This window comes from Danio aesculapii, chromosome 7 (assembly GCF_903798145.1).
Source record: "Danio aesculapii chromosome 7, fDanAes4.1, whole genome shotgun sequence".
NCBI classification, from domain to species: domain Eukaryota; kingdom Metazoa; phylum Chordata; class Actinopteri; order Cypriniformes; family Danionidae; genus Danio; species Danio aesculapii.
The window spans coordinates 5,886,757-5,909,080 of NC_079441.1; the positions used below are offsets into that span (position 1 = coordinate 5,886,757).

Consider the following 22,324-nt stretch of genomic DNA (forward strand, 5'->3'; position numbering starts at 1 on the left):
TCCTCTGGGTACCTGCACAAGACTCCAGACTTAGAGGAAAAGCCTGATGACAAAAGTGGACGAACTTTCTCCAAATGCTAACATGCTAAACGTACTCTCTCCACACGCGCATGCTAAAACACGGTCGACTTCCACCCTCGGGATCTGCTTATTTGACCTCTGAGCCTGAGAAAACACGTCCTGGAGAGGTGAAAGGTCAAGATGAACCGCTGGAATTGCGAGGACGGACCTTCGCCGATACCAACCAAACAAACACCCCAAATGCGGTACCATTGTTTACTTGTATTGTGTGTGAAAACGAAAGATCGTAATTTGGACGCCGGCGAAACCCAGCATTCCAATCGGGAAACCGAAGAAGCGTATTCAACACTGCGACATGATCAAACGTTGGTTTTAGAGAGAGGATTTTTGGAGGAGATTCAACTTAGACACTATTGATGGCCAGTCTAGACTGCACTGGGACTATAGGTAACGAGTCAACCTACTCTCTCTCTTTCTTTCTCTCTCTCTCTCTCTTCTCTCTCTCTCTCTCTCTCTTCGAGTGCCCACACTTTGACTTTTTGTGCTCTCGGTTACTGGAAATGAAAATCGAAGACGCTTTATTTTTTCCTTTTCTGTACCAGCTGCTATCCTGGCTATCATGTTTAAAAAATACTAAGCAACTTTTAATGGTTGGAATATTAAAATGTGACTTGACCAACTTTTCTTTTTTTTAAGTTCGCAAACAAGCGTAAATGTTCAACCTGGTGAACGTCGTCTCCAGTACAGTTAACATTCACTGTGTCTGTCTGCGCATATTTCATTCTGTGCGATTTAACAGTCTCTACTGCTGTTTATCTTTGCCTAACTGATGATATTTCTGAAGGCAGAGAAGTTAAACAGTTCACAATAGTGCTTTTTAACGATTTATCATTACTATTCACATACAAAATAAAAGTTTGCAATCACATAATAATTTTGTGTGTATTTTATATATACATATGTGTGTGTATATGTATATATGTGTGTGTATATGTATATATACATGTATAAAAATGTGTATATATATATATATATATATACATATGTATGTGTGTATATATATATATATATACATACATACATACATACATACATACATACGTGTATGTACACGCCTAATATTTAATTGAATTTTGTTATAAATATTTTTATGTAAATAAACTATATGTAAATAAATGTTTATTTTGATTTACATATAAATATTTATAACATAACATTATATATAAAAATATAAACATGTAATTGTGTATGAATGTATGCATGTGTATATATGTGTATATATATATGTATATGTATATGTGTATATATATATATATATATATATATATATATATATATGTATATGTATATATGTGTATATGTTTATATGTATATGTATATATATATGTGTATGTATGTATATATATATATATATATATATATATATATATATATATATATATATATATATATATATATATATATACATACATATACATACATGTATATATGTATGTATATATATGTATATATGTATGTATATATATATGTATGTATATATATATATATATATATGTATGTATGTATGTATGTATGTATATATACATATACATTATAAATACACACTATAATATTACGTACGATTTCTTACAACTTCCTGCCCAGGGACTGCAAATGTAAATTAGCTTTATAGCAAACTCTGGCACAAGTCATGTTGTCATTGTCCCTGTATAAATAAATAAATATATTACATAAAAAAATTATTATTTTGTATGCGATTAGTCACGATTCATTGTTAAACAGCACTAGGTCACGATTTGTTTGCGCCTGAAAACTATAAAGATAAATAAACAAAAAACTCTCAGTGTCATATTTCATCCTAAAATCATTTGATTTTGCTTTTTTTTTTGCCTCAAAATTATTTAACCCAAAAATCCTCATTACTGAAATAAAGTGGCTCGCAAGACGATTATTTAAGGGTGAATTGTTCAAATGAGTTAAATGGTGTAAATTAAAAGCTGTACAACATCATTCACACTCCAGAGACACTTATGTCCATGACTTATGACCCTCTTTGACTCCTTATTTATGACAATTTGCCATGTTCACACCATATTATATTACATCTTTATTTATTGAGACAATTATGGTCATATACATCTTTTGTTCATGTTCATTTCATTTAACTGAAAGCACAAAAATAATACTTCTTAATAACAATAATAATATATTAAATATTATATAACATTATTATTGTTATTAATAGTTATTTTTGTGCTTTCTAGGGGAAAATCGTCATGAATAAAACACATATATGACCATAATAAAATAAAAAACAGCTTTTATTTTGATCATTTTCTGTGATATTGGGGTGAAATATGACGCAGATATTTTTGTGAGAGCATTAAACACCAAGTAAATGCAGGGTCCAGGTTATAAACTACCAGAAATGTCCTTTTGGAGATGCCAAATGTTTCCAATTCGGCCTCGACTGCACAGTTTTTATTAATGGCCGTGGAAAAGCGATGATGAAATGTGACTGTTAGAGACTGAAGCTCTAGATTATTCGTGACTGCTGCTCTTGGCCCCTTCGGTTTCTGTGTGTGTGTGTGTTTATTATTTTTGTTCCCGAGAAACACATTGCACAGTTTTACGCAAATTTTGAACAATTGTGGTGACCATTGCTGTGTCCCGTTCTGTATGTTAAACTGCACTACCAGCCGCACTGTCATCTCCGTTCTTCTGAAATTGATTTATTTTGATTCATTAGCATGTGATTCGTTTTCCGAAACGAGGCCGAAGTGTCGTCTCTTTAACAGATTGGTGACGTTCTGTCCTTTTTTTTTGCTTTGTTTTTATGGTGACCGGCATTAGAACCTACACCCCCCACCCCCACCCCCCGATTGATTGACAGCTAATGAGCAGGTGTGGGCGGGGCCTGTGTTCTCATTAGCGGTTGATGTTCCTCTGTTAATCAATGAAGAAAACACAATGTTGTTATATATATTGATCTGGTTTTTTTCTTTTTATTTATACTAGTGCTAGAGTTGTATAATATGGAGAATTTTACGTATGATTGATGGTTTGATTGTACAATAAAAAAAAAAGAATATGTAAAGATTAAATCGTTTTAAATGAAGTGTAGACGCTGTGTTTGCGCTGATCTCTCAGACCTCAACACACACTGCATGCTTATATACTGACCACAGGTAAGCCCATTTCTGATGTACTGACTAATGTGTGACCCTGAAATGCAAAACCAGCCATAAGGGTATGATTTTTTTTTATTGAATATGTTTTCAATTGATTTATGCTTTGTTTACTTTGCTTCTCAGTGAACTAACTCTTTGAAGTAAATGTTGCTATGGTTAAACCTGAAAGCTAGTGCAAATACCACATATGATGACATTTTTACACAACACTCACTTCATTGCTTCAGTCGAGTGTTTAAAATTAAAAGTCCTTCTGAAATTAAATGGCTTCTTACACAGAATGCTATTATGAAATATGTTGCATGCTTTATTCAAAGCAGTGACAGGCATCGCGTCTTTCGATAATTTATTATTAGAAAAATTATATTAGTAAGAACTCTGATAAATCATATGTTGTCGTGTGTTTATTAATCCCACTGAATCGAATGAAAGCAGTTTTTTCTACAAACACTAAGGATTTCCCATAGACTTGTATTTCTCGCGTTTCTTTGGTACCTGGATGGATGGATGGATGGATGGATGGAATGATATATAGAACAATATATAAAACAATGGAAGGATGGAAATATATATAGAACATTATAGAGATCAATATAAAAACAATGGATAGATTGATGGAACGATATATAGATCGATATATAAAACGATGGATGAACGATATATAGAACAATGGATAGATTGATGGAACGATACATAGATCGATATATAAAACGATGAACGATATATAGAACAATGGATAGATTGATGGAACGATATATAGATCGATATATAAAACGATGGATGAACGATATATAGAACAATGGATAGATTGATGGAACGATATATAGATCGATATATAAAACGATGGATGAACGATATATAGAACAATGGATAGATTGATGGAACGATATATAGATCGATATATAAAACTATGGATGAACGATATATAGAACAAGGGATAGATTGATGGAACGATACATGGATCGATATATAAAACGATGAACGATATATAGAACAATGGATAGATTGATGGAACGATACATGGATCGATATATAAAACGATGAACGATATATAGAACAATGGATAGATTGATGGAACGATATATAGATCGATATATAAAACGATGGATGAACGATATATAGAACAATGGATAGATTGATGGAACGATATATAGATCGATATATAAAACTATGGATGAACGATATATAGAACAAGGGATAGATTGATGGAACGATACATAGATCGATATAAAAAACGATGGATGAACGATATATAGAACAAGGGATAGATTGATGGAACGATACATGGATCGATATATAAAACGATGAACGATATATAGAACAATGGATAGATTGATGGAACGATATATAGATCGATATATAAAACGATGGATGAACGATATATAGAACAATGGATAGATTGATGGAACGATATATAGATCGATATATAAAACGATGGATGAACGATATATAGAACAATGGATAGATTGATGGAACGATATATAGATCGATATATAAAACGATGGATGAACGATATATAGAACAATGGATAGATTGATGGAACGATATATAGATCGATATATAAAACTATGGATGAACGATATATAGAACAATGGATAGATTGATGGAATGATGGAATATATAGAACGATACTATAAAATGAATGAACGATATATAGAACGATATAAAAAATGGATGGATGGAATGATATATAGAACAATATATAAAACGATCAATAGATGGAACGATATATAGAACAATATATACAACGATATATAGAATGATGGATGGATGTAATGGTATATAGATCAATATATACAATGATATATAAAACGATGGATGGATGCAACAATATATATAGAACAATATATAAAAGTATGGATGGAACAATATATAGAATGATGGATGGATGTAATGGTATATAGATCAATATATACAATGATATATAAAACGATGGATGGATGCAACAATATATATAGAACAATACATAAAAGGATGGATGGAACGATATATACAACAGTATATAGAATGTTAAATAAAACGATGGATGGAACGATATATAAAAAATTGCTGGATGGAGCGACATATAGAACAATATATACGGTATATAGAATGATGGATGGATGTAATGGTATATAGATCGATATATAACACGATGGATGGATGAAACATTATATAGAACAATATATAAAATGATGGTTGAAATGATATATAGAACAATAAATAAAACGATGGATGGAAGTAACTATATATATAGAACGATATATAAAAGGATGGATGGATGGAACGATATATACAACAATATATAGAATGTTAAATAAAACGATGAATGGAACAATATATAGAATGATATATAAAAGGATGGATGGAACGATAAATAGAACTATATATAGAAGAATGGATGGATGGAATGATATATAGAACCATATATAAATAAATGAATAGATGGATGAAACGATATATAAAACGATGGATGGATAGAACAATATATAGAAAGATATATAAAACGATGGATGGATAGAACAATATATAGAAAGATATAAAACAATGGATGGATAGAACAATATATAGAAAGATATATAAAACGATGGATGGATAGAACAATATATAGAAAGATATATAAAACGATGGATGGATAAAACGATATATAGAACATTATATAGAACAATATAAAATGATAAATAGATATATGGAACGATTTATAACAATATATACAACGATAATTAAAACGATGGGTGGATGGATGGAGCGATATATAAATCAATATAGAACGATATATAAAACGATGGATGGATGGAACAATATATAGAACAATTTATAGAACCATATATAAAATTATGGATGGATGTAACAAGATATAGAATATATAGAACGATATATAAAACGATGGATGAAAGGATAGATGGAATGATATATAGAACGATATATAAAAGGATGGATGGATGGAACGATATATAAAATGATGGATGGAATGATAAATAGAATTATATATAAAAGGATGGATGGATGGAATGATATAGAACGATATATAAATAAATGAATAGGTGAATGAAACGATATATAGAACAATATATAGAAAGATATATAAAACGATGGCTGGATAAAACGATATATAGAACAATATATAGAACGATATAAAATGGTTAATAGATATATGGAACGATTTATAACAATATTTACAACGATAATTAAAACGATGGATGGAGCGATATATAAATCAATATAGAACGATATATAAAACGATGGATGGAGCGATATATAAATCAATATAGAACGATATATAAAACGATGGATGGAGCGATATATAAATCAATATAGAACGATATATAAAACGATGGATGGAGCGATATATAAATCAATATAGAACGATATATAAAACGATGGATGGAGCGATATATAAATCAATATAGAACGATATATAAAACGATGGATGGAGCGATATATAAATCAATATAGAACGATATATAAAACGATGGATGGAGCGATATATAAATCAATATAGAACGATATATAAAACGATGGATGGAGCGATATATAAATCAATATAGAACGATATATAAAACGATGGATGGAGCGATATATAAATCAATATAGAACGATATATAAAACGATGGATGGAGCGATATATAAATCAATATAGAACGATATATAAAACGATGGATGGAGCGATATATAAATCAATATAGAACGATATATAAAACGATGGATGGAGCGATATATAAATCAATATAGAACGATATATAAACGATGGATGGAGCGATATATAAATCAATATAGAACGATATATAAAACGATGGATGGAGCGATATATAAATCAATATAGAACGATATATAAAACGATGGATGGAGCGATATATAAATCAATATAGAACGATATATAAAACGATGGATGGAGCGATATATAAATCAATATAGAACGATATATAAAACGATGGATGGAGCGATATATAAATCAGTATAGAACGATATATAAAACGATGGATGGATGGAACAATATATAAAATTATGGATGAAAGGATAGATGGAATGATATATGGAACAATATATTGAATGATGGATGGATGGAACCATATATAGAATGGTATATATATATATATATATATATATATATATATATATATATATATATATATATATATAAAACAATAGATGGAAGGATGGCTTTCACTTTTTCACTGCAGTTAAATTACAGGTATCCTTAAAACGTACAAAACTTTTAATTTCACTGGACCTTTAATATGTCATTTACTTGCAGTTTTCAACATGTTGTTTGTTGCATATATATATATATATATATATATATATATATATATATAATGAAAGAATACAGTTAATAAAGTAAAATAACGTTAATAAAGTATAAAGAAATAGTAGAAAACATTAAAAAAGGAGAACATTTTACCTTATTTTTTTCCTATATCTTTTTTAAACTACTTTAGTGTTATTCTCCTATGTATGACATTCTTTTTACCTTTATTATTATTATTGTCATTATTTTATCTTCTAGTTTTTACCTTCTTCTGCTATAAAAATGAAGTTTATTGTTGTTTCAATAGTTCAAAAACGCTAATAATAATAAGTAAATAATATATTTTGTTATCTTTATAATACTTCAGTTGTTTTGAAACCATCTCTACTGCTTATACAGCATTAAACCACAAACTGGTGCAGCTCTAAAAAAAAGGACAGTGGTGTGGAGTTATTTATTTATTTCAGCTGTTAAATGTTGATGAAGTGGCTCCATAAGCAGGAGACGGCTGAGTTATTCTTCAACTGAAGTCTTGTTTAATCTAGATTACTTTCAGTTTAAAGACAGCACAGTATATGCAGAGACTGATAAGAGTCTTCATTAGCATGTCTGGGCCAAATATATGGTGTCTAACGCTTATTTCTATCACTCTTTCATCGTGTAGGTTTCATCATACTCATTGCAGTGACCTGGTAAATGAATACCTTTATATTTATTAATGTGTACGCTGAAAGAAGCGTAGTATATTTGTGTAACGTACTTGTGTGTTTGTCCTGCGCAGCACTGGAGCAAGAGTATGGTTTCTCGGTGCGGTTGCACAGGTCACTGACAGACAGCAGACCTTCCTGTATGAGAACACATAGTCTCTCAGTTCACACACACACACATTAAAAATTTGCATATTGTCTCACAAACTGCCTAAAGCTTCAGGAGGAGAGCTTAGGCACACACACACACACACACAGAGAGAATCATTTTAAATGATAGCTGCTTAGTTATAATTCAACACTTTCTTTATATCTCTAAAATATTTTATATCATGCCCTCACCCATTTGATTCTGTACTGTTTAGTAAATATTAATAAACATTGTTATTATTATTATTGTTGTTGTTATGGTTGATATTATATTGTTATTATGCTGCTCAGTTATAAATTAACACTTTTATTTTTCAGAATTATTTAATATTTTGATTGTATAAATTGGTAAGGGCATGATAGTGTTTAATATATATAATTAACTATTATCATTATTGTTATGGTTATTATTATGCTGCTTGATGTTTAATTACAAGAAATCATTTATAATACTTGCGATCTTTTACAAACGAGCGGTGCCATATTTTAAGTTTTGATATTACCGAGCTAGTTTTGTCGTGAAACCTGGCAACCCTGCTTGAGACTCATTTCCCACATTATATCCTCTCAAAGGGACTTTTCCAGTGCGTGTTTGTCGCTGTTCCCACAGGAAACCTCTTTCACTTGTGTCTCACGTTTAAAGGCCTGTTGGTTGAATAGGTTTTCAGAAGAGCTTTCAGCCTCTTTTCATCTGCGAATGTTTGGTTCTTTCAACATGTAAATGGAAAATCACAATGTTTGTGCAGGTGGACGTGCAGATGAAGCGGACGGGGAAGCATCACCACATGCGGCCATGGTGTTTTTGCAGACTGTAGGTGTTTATATTAGGACTACAGTCTATAATCGGTTTATGCAAATATTAAGTAAAGCCTAGAGGGGGGTAGTTTATTATGAAAGCGTATTATGAAGGCTTTAACATATCTGGTTATTAATATATAGATCAGGGGTGCCCAAACTTTTTCATATAAAGGGCCAAAAACCAAATATCATTTACATCAGTGGGCGGAAGATAAATATATCAAACTATTTTACATTAAAGTTGCCATGGGTAATTTCCTAATTCATATTATTTTTTCATAATATTAAAAAACAAATAGAAAACTTTACTTTTAATTGTATTAACTAATGCTGTATAACTTAAATTGAAACTTATTCCAATAAAAACATAAACAATCATATTTATAACACAGTGGATTCAATGCTGAATGCACTAGTCGAGCAGAATCGGCCTTTGCCTTGATTCACTCACCAGAGTCTGCATTTTCCTCTATCAACATATGTACATTTTAAACTAAATCTGATTCATTTACACCGTTTAAACTGAAACATTTAATTTCAGAGAGCTTTTTATAGCTAAACATAACAAACTAATAAAAGGTTGCAATAAATTTGAAATGGCAATCTCTAAACCAGAGATGCCCGAACTAACCTTTGATTTGGCCCACCATCCCATCTGAGAATAATAGAGAGGTTTGGGGCAATGTCTTTAAGAGAGATCGTCATTTCTAATTGGTCCTAACCTTTTTTGTTTGTTTGTTTTAATTCGCTACAAAAAAGCTAATTGAAATGACATGTTTCAATTAAATATAAATGAATCTGAGGTTTTTTTTGTTTGTTTTTTTTTTTAAATGTAAATACTGTCACTTGACATATAGAGGACTATGCAGAAGTCATCGGCGAGCAAATCGAGGAAAAACTAGTGTAACTCCATTCTGTTATGAATGAGATTTTTATGTTTTTACTGTAATAAGTTATATTGTATTCTGTAAACTCGCTGACTTTTTTGTCACATCCATAACACATGTTTATTTTCCTCATATATACAGATTTATATTTTTCTGATCCCATTAGTCTGTGGTTAGTTGCTCCGAAAAATATATTCAAATGTTTCAATATAATGTTAACACTTTCTCTGTCAATTTATGTTGAGTTTTTACTGCAAATGTCAAATCCATAATGCTGGAATTGCTTATATACACTATACTATATATATATATATATATATATATATATATATATATATATATATACACATATACACATATATATACACACACATACACACACACACACAGTATTAGTTAATATAAGGCAACGTTTTCTTTTTAGTTATTTTTTTATATTATTAAATAAATTAGAAAATTACCCATGGCAACTATATACAGCCTCAATTAATTAATTTATTTTTTTTGGTACCCCTGCTCTAATCCACAGGCCAATGGGCCAAATCAAAGGTTACCATGGGCCAACTTTGTTTGGGCATCACCTAAAACTCAAACATCTTAAGTAATGAACTTCACATTTGACAAAAATAATCACTTTCGCTACGTTTTTAAGCCTAATGATGAGTCAGCTTATGGCTTTACACAAAATGGTTGCCTGTAAATTAACTTCATAATCAGTTTTGGGATACTTTTAACGTATTTTTAATGATCCGACTCCAAAATTAAGGATGACTAATTGAGATTTCAATCCTGATGGATATATTTAGTAATTATTTCGTAGTCAAAAATGTAAATTTCATAACTTACATGGTTTCCGTAAACACTGATCACAGCCATCCAATCCTCAGTCCAGGTAAAACAATATAAACTTTAAAAGATGCAGTATTCATAAACATTTGGCATATTTATTATATTTTTTATGGTGAGGGAAATCCTCTTCAGAATTTCGCGCGGTTCCAGTCAGAGTCTCTCTGCGCATGCGCTGCTGGAATCGAAACTTAACTGCATAATTAATTGATTGACGTTTACATATGCTTATAATACATATGTAACTGCAGTTAAATTTTATTCCCCGTGCTGGATACGATCCCTGCTGAAAAACAGCTTAAACCAGCCTAGGCTGGTTGGCTGGATTTAGCTGGTTGACCACCCTGGTTTTTAAATGGGTTTTGGTCATTTCCAGCCTGGTCTTAACTGGAAAATGACCAGCTAAAACCAGCTAGACCAGCCTGGTTAAACTGGAGATAGCTGGGCTCCCAGGCTGGCTAGGCTGGTCAAAGCTGGTCATTTCCCAGCCTGACCAGCTAAGGCCTGGCTGGAAACCAGCCTAGGCTTGTTTAAGCTGTTTTTTTTTCAGTAGGCATATCACTGCAGGCTACAACTCCGTACTATTACGACATTAGCTTAATGGAAGCCTTAACAAATGTTACTTCAATTGCAGTGTTTAAAAGAGGCTGCATGTTTGGAGCAACAAATTAGCTATTAATACTTTTTGAATTAACAATTCCAGTCAGACATTTAAGGACACATGCCAATCAATACAAGCTAAATATAAAACCAAGAATAGGTTCAATAATGCATTAGTCTGACTGCAGCCGCTTTCAGATCAATATTAACTAATGCACTTCAAATATCCACTTAAATGGCTGTTTTAAAATGTTGTGTACTCACTGGCCACTTTATTAGGTACACCTTACTAGTACCGGGTTGGACCCACTTTTGCCTTCAAAACTGCCTTAATCCTTCATGGCATAGATTCAACAAGCTACTGGAAATATTCCTCAGAGATTTGGTCCATATTGACATGATAGCATCACGCAGTTGCAGCAGATTTGTCGGCGGCACATCCATGATGAGAATCTGCCATTACACCACATCCCAAAGGTGCTCTATTGGACTGAGATCTGGTGAATGTGGAGGCCATTTGAGTACAGTGAACTCATTGTCATGATCAGTAAACCAGTCTGAGATGATTCACACTTTATGACATGGCGAGTTATCCTGCTGAAAGCAGCCATCAGAAGATGGAGACACTGTGGTCATAAAGGAATGGACATGGTCAGCAACAATACTCAGGTAGGCTGTGGTGTTGACACGAGGCTCAATCGGTACTAATGAGCCCAAAGTGTGCCAAGAAAATATCCCCCACACTATTACACCACCATCACCAGCCTGAACCGTTGATACAGGGCAGGATGGATCCATGCTTTCATGTTGTTGACGCCAAATTCCGACCCTACCATCCGAATGTGGCATCAGAAATGGAGACTCATCAGACCAGGCAACGTTTCTCCAATCTTCCATGGTCCAATTTTGGTGAGCCTGTGCCAACTGTAGCCTCACCTTCCTGTTCTTAGCAGACAGGAGTGGCACCCGGTGTGATCTTCTGCTGATTAAAGGTTTGCGTTAATGAACAGTTGGACAGGTGTACCTAATAAAGTGGCCGGTGAGTGTAAATAAATACATTGAAGTTAAGATTTTGAAATTAGTATTCAAACTTGGTGTGAAAGTCATTACACAATGGGGGGAGAGATAAGAACCACAGTATTTGTGAATCTCAAACAACATCAACAAGAGCATTATGAAAAAAAAACTTTAAATGAAAGCACAAACACGTGAAATCATGATACACAGCAGCTTTATTTCACTACTTAAAAAAAAAAGAGAGAAGAAAGAAATAAACAAAACAGCATTTTGAAGAGCACCATGGCCATCGCTTCCACTGACAATCCTGACCAGGAACATTCTTATTGACTACTGCTTAACCCGTTCAGCTAGCTATTACCAGTGCAGATGGACTCTGAATTCAGAGACCGGAAAAGCAAGATCAACATTGAAGATTTACAACAGTGAAAATAAGAGATGAGAGGTAAGAAGCAAATGGTTTGAATAAATGAATGTCCAGGGTTTGGGGATGCTTAAAGAGATTAAATACTAACATCAGGAAGTTTAGTTGAATATAAAACAAACAGCAACAGCTCACTCTATAAGGAAGAAAAGACAAAAACCTAGCTGTGCGTTTGAGATCAGAAGCAGCCCTAGCGCTACTAGTAAAGTAATAATACTATCATGAATAACAGTAACAGTTTAAGGACTCCAGTGGAAACTCAAGTGAATCAAATAAATGCCTCAAACTGAAATTTCTACAAATGTTCTCATTGAATCAAGTGTCGAAGCTGTGTTTACCTGGTAAATGATAAATAACACATATCTGACAAGTATACATGAACTAAAGTTTCAAGTCCAGCATCATGCATTCTTCATGCATTATAAGAGGGAGAGAGATTTTGGAAATTGCTATGCACATCACTTCTGAAGTAGTTCAAGAATGGTTGAGTTCTATTGAACGAAAAAAAATGCATTTTTATTCTTTCAGCCATATGGATTTATCAGTCGTTCATTCGCATTCACCCGTGAAATGTATCATCTGTAACTACATCCAAAGTAATGCCGATTTAAATGTGAGCCGTGAGCTTAGCATCCCTCGGTAGCCCTATAGTTGACAACAAACTATGAAAAACAAATCACGAGCAAAACTGAGTTGTCTAAATAAATAGAAAACTTTGCCCAAAATACATTCAGAATGAGTGTTTATTGTCAGAAGTGGTCAAACTCAGAAAGAAATACGGTTATTTTGACCCCAAAATCAAAAATAAATCAATAAAACTATGCAATTTTTGAATTTAGGTCTTTTAGCTTTTATTTTACCACCAGATTCAGATTTTTGTGTTTATAATTATTGCAGAACTGCATTGGTGAATACTGAAATAATAAAACATATATATTATTTTTCATAACAAATATAGGAATGGGTAGGGGTGTAACAGATCAACCCACGGTTCAGAACACATGTGACCTGCCAATTAATCATTTTTTTTAATTGTAGATTAACCCTCCATTTCTAATGTTTGCAGAGAGATCGCCTCTCACATCATTCAAATCACATGTATGAAAGCATTTAGGCTTGCCTGTAAAATATTATGATGACGGAAGAAGCTGTGGTGGGTTATTCAGCATGTGGTGGGTTTCTTAGGTTATTAAAGGGGTTTTCCGTCACTACTCGTTTAGCCTGCAATATTGCATTCAGTGTAAGCTGCATGATTAATCAATAAAAGATCGGGATCTCAACACCCACGCAACAAATCGTAGCATTTAAATCTGTGCTTGAAAAACGGGAAAAAAATTATAAAAAATAAATAAAATTTAAAAAATAAATCAAGTAAGAGATTCAGACTTTAGTGGTTTGAGTTCGTTGTGAAGTTATAAACAGTCAAATAAACAGAAGTACTGGGATAACAGTTTATAGTTTAGATAAAATCACTGATGTTTATGGTAAAGATTATAATCACCGTCATATGCATTTAACCTGACGCTCAAAAATGAAAGTTGTCAGCAGAAATTACATTATTTAACCAATAGGTGGCGACAACCAGCCATTAAAAATATGCCACTGAATAATTCCTCAAAAATGATCATCTAGCGATTAAACATGAAGTCCGAGTGAATAACGTCATTTACTGAAAATGAGACTAAAAATAAACATGTGTTGTATAAATTATGCTAGATTTCTACATTTAGCGACATCAGCAACAGTAGTAGTAACTGTGAACTACTATTCACAGTATTGAATATTTTACAATTTATTTTTATTCAGCTGATTATTGCTTCATTTTATTTATTTATATTATTTTTTCGGGGTTTTCACCTTTAATGTATAGGACAGTAGAGAGTATTGACAGGAAAGTGGGGGGAGCAGAGAGGGGAAGGATCGGCACAGGACCTCGAGGCGGGAATCAAACTCGGGTCGCCGTGAGCACCGGGGTGCATGTGTCAACACACGAACTACTACACCATTGGTGCCTATGCTTCATTTTATTTTTAATAAAATTACAGCTTCTCCATTCTGTTTGTTAAATCCAAAGTGTCTTGCAGTGCTGTTTTTGTAATAAATGAAAAAGCAAATGACATTTGTCTCCTCTCCTTTTTGGCCGATCTGAAAAATGGCTGATCTGTGACTACAAAACCATAATGTGATCCGAACCGTGAGATTTGTGATCTGTTATACCATTAATAATGGGATCTAGATTTTATGCATTGCAATAACTTTTGGGAAACATTTAACAGTTAAAATGCCACAATTCAATGCAAAAAAAATAAAATAATCAGGATTGTGACTATTTAGCGATCATCTCATAATTCAAAATGCTAATGCAAAACTGTATTGATTTTCTTGTTTAATTATTATTGCAAATGATGGCACTGAATGAATACATTTTAAATATATATATATTTTTGGGATATTTTTTAACTAAATTCAGTAACAAAAACTGTATTTTACAAATTGCAAATTTGCAATAACTTTTTTCCACAAAAAAAGGGTTCAATCCGATACATTTTAATGAAAATGTCTCAATTCAATGCCAAAAAAACCCAATCTATGGCCTTTATTTATTGTCTTTAAGCAAAAAATTCAACTTCTAATTTTTCTCCCAATTGATTTCAAGGTGAAACATGAAACGAACATTCGAGTTTCGAGAGATCAAACACAAAAACGCAGCTCTTCATCTCGTCTTAAGATGACTAAATAGAAAGCAACTTCTGAAAAGAACAAACACAAACCTTGACCTTTTCTTGCCCCACAGCAAATGCATAGCGAGGTCATAATCCTTCCTTCAGGATATTACACATGGCTTTCATAAATGACTTGGGTTTTCTTTGAAGCACCACCCTCTTGAACAGACTCCGCCTTATTTTCCTGCTCAGACTCCTCCTCCAGAGGCAGCTGAGCCAATGGGGGTGGAGAGGTGGAGCCTATTTCAGTAAGAGGCGGAGCTTCTATGTTACAGCATCCTGGTGATGTTAACTGTGGATGAACCGAAACCTGAATGGCGATGTGTTGAGGCTGCTCGTGAAGTGAGGCATCGTCGGAGTCTGCGGCCGGAGACTCGCTGCGCTCACGCTCACGCAAAATAGTAAAAACATCACTGGAATTGCTAGCGGCCGCCACGACGTGTCCATCGTGACTCTCGGGTGCTTGCCGAACAAAAGTGTGTCTCATTTCCTCCACGCCGACCACTTCCAGGATCTCCTCCATGAACGTGCGGCAGTTCATGATTAGCGGCGGGAGCGGGATGCTGCGCGCTAACTCCTCGATGTAGCGCGCAAACTCCATGGTTTTGAACTGCGTGACTTTCGCTAGCTCTAGCGTTTTCGCTGAGGTGATGATAGGAATGCGCTTTGCGATCTCGAATGCCTTTTGAAGTTTTTCTGCACCTTCCGTGCGGAAGAATTCGTTGATGGCCTTCTCGGTTTTCTTGAGATGGCTGCTCATCATGCAGAGGCGCGTGATGTTGAGGATCATTATGATGGTGAACGTCACCAGACACACCACCATGTAGTAAACACCCATGTCTCCGTTGGTAAAGACCACGCGGAGCGTCACTGTGCAGTTGGCCATGCCATGAGAGTTGGACGCCACGCACGTGTATTTCCCGCGGTCTGCAAATGTGATGCTAGTGATGTTGAGGACGCCGCTGTCCAGAATCCACCATTTACCATCTGCAGAAAATAAAAACACAAAAGTCACAAACTCTGCAGAAATTTTAAAACTAGTTCAAATCAATGTCCATTTTTAGCACCAGACCAAAGCTTTTCCTCAGTAATTGCTTATTGGCAGCAGCCTGAGATCATTCAATCAAACCTTTACAAAGCATTATGCAAGTAAATTCATTTATTCTTTCACCAATAGTCAGCAGCTAAAAGTCAATAACATGAAAATTACGTTCTATTTCCTTTCATAATGCACAATCCAGGCCTTATTGAAAATGAATATCACGCACTGATGAATTGACTCAGCTTTCCTCTTCAGCTGATTTAACAAGACCTCTTCAGTTTCAACACTGCCGGTAGTGTTTCAGAGCTAGTTAGTCTTGACAACAAACAATACAAACTATTCCTGATGACTGAAACCAAATTCCACTCCACATTTTTTTAAATATTCAGCCTCAGTGTAGTCAAATGACTAGCAAATGATGACGTTAAGATAACACAATTTTTTTTTAAATAGGCTCATTTTGACTCGAACTCAAAGCACATTTAGCTTAGCATAGATCATTGAATCGGATTAGACCATTAGCATTTCGCATAAACCTAAAATGTAAATAATTTTTCAGTTTAAAGGTTGACTCTTTTGAAATTACATTGTGTCCTAAGCTTGAAAAAATGTACAGAAGAGTCAAGCTTTAAACAGGAATATTACTGTTGCTAATGGTCTAATCCGATTCAATTATTTATGCTAAGCTAAGCTAATAGTCCTCCCGGCAGAACAAAGATTGGCTGAACAAATTCAATTATGTAAAAAATAAAATTAAATTAAATTAAAAAAAAAATCAACTATTTAACTCTATGAGAGCAGTGAAATGAGCCTTTTTTTAAACTGGAGTGTTCCTTTAAAGCTAAAGCTACGCCCAAAAACATTTGTCTAATAATAAGTACTAAAAGTATAAACTCAAGCATGCATGTCAATCTATTCATATATGCTTTGCAAGTTAAAACATGTCAAATGGTTTAGGCACACTAGCTCTTCACACAATGACACGCCCAGACAATTCACAATACACACAAGCATGAATAACAAAGAGGTTTCCATGTCACTTCAGTAAAAGAAAACAAAAAAAATGCTGTCAGTTTTCTCTTTCACCACGCCTGTCATCAGTAATCCTCCAAATGTCACTCATCAGCTGGAGTCACGTTTTATATCACCAGATTTAAAGATCAAAATGTTGCATAACGGATTAATCTCAAATCTCACAAGAGTGAATGCAATAAATAACAGAGAAAAACTACAAATACTGTGCTAAAACTACTGTGGTTATTCCCAAAACTAATAAAATATTTTTAATTGTGTATTTATTAATTTTTTTAATAAATAAAAAAAAAAGAGCAATACTCCAAAGGAAGCCCATCATTAAGGGTTTTAACTTTTGAAATTTAATGAATCAAAAATAAGTTAATACAATTTGACACCAAAACAGATGAAAAGTAGATTTCAAAGAAAAATCTCATTCAGATAAACTTCCTTATGTTGCGATTGCATTTATCAGCTTGTAATATGTACACTTCCTACTAAAAGAAACAAACAATAACTTGACTTCTTGTTGATCATTTGGAAAACTGTCAGAAGATAGACTTTTCTGATGCATAATAAGTTGAACTGCATCCCAATCATCATAAATACTGCAGAAGACCTACTGGAACCCGCATGGACCTCAGATTCTCACAGAAATCAGTCAATACTATTCAAAAAGGTTGGTTTATGAAATCATTTTTAAGATATGTATACTAATATTCAGCAAAGATGCATTAATGTGATCAAACGAACAATTAAAATGTCACAATAAGTCCTGTTCTTTTGAAGGTTACAATGATAAAAGTATGTTAAAAATTCAGATTTGCATCGCAAGAATAAATTGATTTAAAAATATTAAATCTTTTAAAATGTATATATTATTTCCCTGTTTTACTGCATTTCTGATCAAGCAAATGCAGTCTTGGTACTTCTTAAAAACATTTTCTTATAGCTTACTCTTAAAGCTTACAATAATGAGATTATTGGGTTTGTTGTGTCAACTTGGTCTCAATAAAACATCTTTACACTTAGCTGAAGAAAATCGATATCTCAACACTATTTTGCCATATTTGATTATAATGGAAACTAACTCCATTACGTGAAGTGCATAGAGATACGGGAACAGTAAAACAGTTAGATAGACAGATGGATGCACATGATACATAGACTATCTATCTGTCTATCTACCTGTCTGTCTGTCTGTCTGTCTGTCTATCTATCTATCTGTCTTTTATTCCATCCATCCATCCGTCTGTCTGTCTTTTATTCTATCTGTCTGTCTGTATTTTAATCTATCTATCTATCTATCTATCTATCTATCTATCTATCTATCTATCTATCATTCCATCCATCCGGCTGTCTGTCTTTTATTCTATCTGTCTGTCTGTCTGTCTGTCTGTCTGTCTATCTATCTATATGTCCATCCAACCATTTATCTATACAGAGACAGATAGATAGATAGATAGATAGATAGATAGATAGATAGATAGACAGACAGACAAACAGACAGACAGACAGACAGACAGACAGACAGACAGATAGATAGATAGATAGATAGATAGATAGATAGACAGATAGATAGATAGATAGATAGATAGAACCCAACAGATACAATAAGTAAAAATGTAGGTGTTTTTCACAGTAAACGTACCACTATTCTTTGTGTCCAGCAGGTGTCCGTGTGAGTTGAACCACTGAACATTTGGGAAAGGGTCACCAGTGACATTACAGTCAATTAAAGCACAGTTTCCCTCACGGGCGATGATCTGGCTGGTTTTGGTGACCACCACAGGAATCGAACCTGCACCATTGGCCTCCGTCCCGTTCTCGCCTCCATCTCCATCCACCGCTGTGATGTTCAAAGCCCCTGCTGCACAGAAACTAATCACGGATGCTAAATAAATGATCACGTATCCGTTCACCCTCTTCATTTTCAATGGCTCTCTGTAACAATGGGATGTCATTCTCCACCGGTCCTCATGTTACAGTCACTGGTTATCTGCAAACCGGACCGCACAAGGTTGGCATAGTCCTTCCTGTAGATGCTTTCCTGGAAAAGACCAAATAAATGGAAATAAATGCATTCGATTTGACAATTATGTAAGGGCATTTAAGTAAAGCTGTGAGCAAAAAGATGTGACAACTCCTCACTTGATCTTATCAAAACAAGAACAACAAGCTGTAAAATATAAGAAATGACTCATATTTGACAGAAGGAAATCAAGATATAATGGTACAAGTGTCAAACCAAAACACTAAGCTAACTTTGTTCATTTCCACTTTGCATATTTAACGTATATTTGACGTGTTTACACAATTATTAGAGGATAAACCGCATCATGACTACATTTATTAAGGAAATGAACGAAAAATCAACTTATTTTAAGTGAAAAAAACTGACAAATAACGTGATTAATAAGGTTAGCTAATGCTTGTATTAATTTTAGCTAATGTTCTTTTAACCCCTCCACCAAGCAACAAAACAATCAGACGGAGGAAATCGTCAAAACACAAACCAAGACTACATTTATATTACTTAATAGTGATATTTGCACAGTTTAAATGTCTTAAATCATACCAGACAGGCTAAAATGAGCTGAAAGCAGCTCAAGCTAACAGCGGCTAACTAACGTTAGTCATATGACTATGCGCTAAGGAGGAATACACGTTAAAATGCTGATTATTTATCAAACCCAAATGCTTTAAACGCACAATCCAGCATAGATATATTAAATTAACCTGTTTACATGTAAATCATGCGGATGTAAAAATACACAGTCGTAATGTAACCGCAGAACACGCCGCTAGCATAATAGCCGAAAACATCCGCGTTTCCTTTTGTTCAATTTCGCTAAACGGTAACAAATTCAATCGTTTACTCGATTAAAAACCGTAAAACTCACAGCATGATGTTTCCTCTCTTTATCTCCGGATGTTCGTCCTGAAATGTGAACAGTCGAAGCTCACGCGAGCCTCTGAATCGCCTGTTTACTGGGTTTGGTTTGTCAGTTGTGACTTGACTACCAGTCGAGACTCAATAATCTCTTCAGAATCCACAGACCCTACAATATATAATAAACTACTCGACAGAAGGCGTTATGTTTGCCCTTTAACTCCTCCTATATTCTCTGCACGTCTGCTTTCAATTCCTCCTTTCTTTTTGATTCATTTGACCCAGTTTTTCCAGTAGTTGCTTGTGAATTTGAGCTGACTTCTTAACCCAGTTTGTTTTACTTCCTCCTTGCATGCATTGCATTTGTTGCATATCTTACATGTACAGTAAATGCTAAACCTTTTCCTGGTCGTGCACAGAAAAAGTGATGCTTAAAAGAAGTTCAATATACATAGGCTATGTACATTCTTGCTATTATTTCTCCTCATGTTTACTTCATATTTTACATTATTTATGTTTTTACAGTATTTATTTACTGTAACTGCCATCATATCTCACAATACCAGATAGACGTGTTGTTATTTTAAGCACCCATGGTATAAATAAATGGTAATCATAGTATTTCAAAGTAGCTACTATGTGACAACGTCATACTTATATTAAGTTATTTGCTTTGTCCTTTCTACAAATGTACGATTTCCCCACTTTTGATGCATGAATTCAAGCCTGTAAAAAATAAGCTCTTGTGAAAAATACTAAACAATAATGCTAATGCTAAAAAGCTACTTCAGTATTACATTATAGTGCATTTTTGCTAGTAAAGTTAGCTTTTCGTGTTATTTTAGGCACCCATGGTATAAATATAGGGTAATTATTCATTACCATATTATTTCAAAGTACAATGTGACATCACACTTATTTTGAGTTACTTTCTTTGTCCTTTGACAAATGTAAGATTTCAAGAGTTCCCACTTAGATATGCTTGGCGTATAAAGCAGGTTTGGCATGCTGTCCCGGGAGAGAACCCTGAGCTCGGAGATATTTGAGCCCAGGGCTCCCGCCCAGTCGATAAGCATATCAGGAGATCCGAGATCAGGTAGGTCTCGAGAGCTCCCCCTTCAGAAAAGGGAGGAAAAGGAGGAGATGGGGTGGAAGGGGGGATTCTTCCAAACGAAGATAGAACAGTAGGGAGAAAACGATCCATTTATAGTAAACTAGGATCGCTCTGATTGAATATTACTGATTACAGATGAGTGGCCAGACATGCTCAATCATATCACATGCTGTTCTCGAAAATAGTTTATGAAACTTCACTTCTCCACATATGATGCATGTAAACAATAAGCTATTGTGAAAATACTAACAATAATGCTAAATGCTAATGCTAAAAGGCTAATTCAGTATTACAGTATGGTGATTTTTGCTTGTACAGTTAGCTTTTAGTGTTATTATGGTATAGATATATGGTAATCATTCATTACCATTGTATTTCAAAGAGGGCTGCAATTTGCTTTACCCTTGGGCAAATGTAAGATTTGTCCACATTTGATGCATAAAACAAAGCCTGTAAAAAAATTAGCTCTTGTGAAAAATATTAAAAATAATGCTAAAAAGCTACTTCAGTATTACATTATAGTGCATTTTTGCTAGTAAAGTTTGCTTTTCAAGTTATTTTAGGCACCCATGGTATAAATATAGGGTAATCATTCATTACCATAGTATTTCAAAGTACAATGTGACATCACACTTATTTTATTTATACTTGCTTTGTCCTTTGACAAAT

At 33.7% G+C, this 22,324-nt stretch overlaps 1 protein-coding gene across 1 annotated transcript; it reads right to left on the reverse strand.

The window, feature by feature from the left end:
- Nucleotides 1–12,642: 12,642 nt before the first annotated feature.
- mfap3l (microfibril associated protein 3 like) lies at nucleotides 12,643–20,869 on the reverse strand. Its single transcript, XM_056460979.1, has 3 exons — nucleotides 20,552–20,869; nucleotides 19,300–19,698; nucleotides 12,643–16,579 (listed from the first exon to the last, which is right to left on the reverse strand). The coding sequence occupies exons 2-3, from the start codon at nucleotides 19,610–19,612 to the stop codon at nucleotides 15,702–15,704; spliced, it is 1,191 nt and encodes a 396-aa protein (XP_056316954.1). The 5' UTR covers nucleotides 19,613–19,698; nucleotides 20,552–20,869; the 3' UTR covers nucleotides 12,643–15,701.
- Between the last annotated feature and the right edge of the window lie 1,455 nt (nucleotides 20,870–22,324).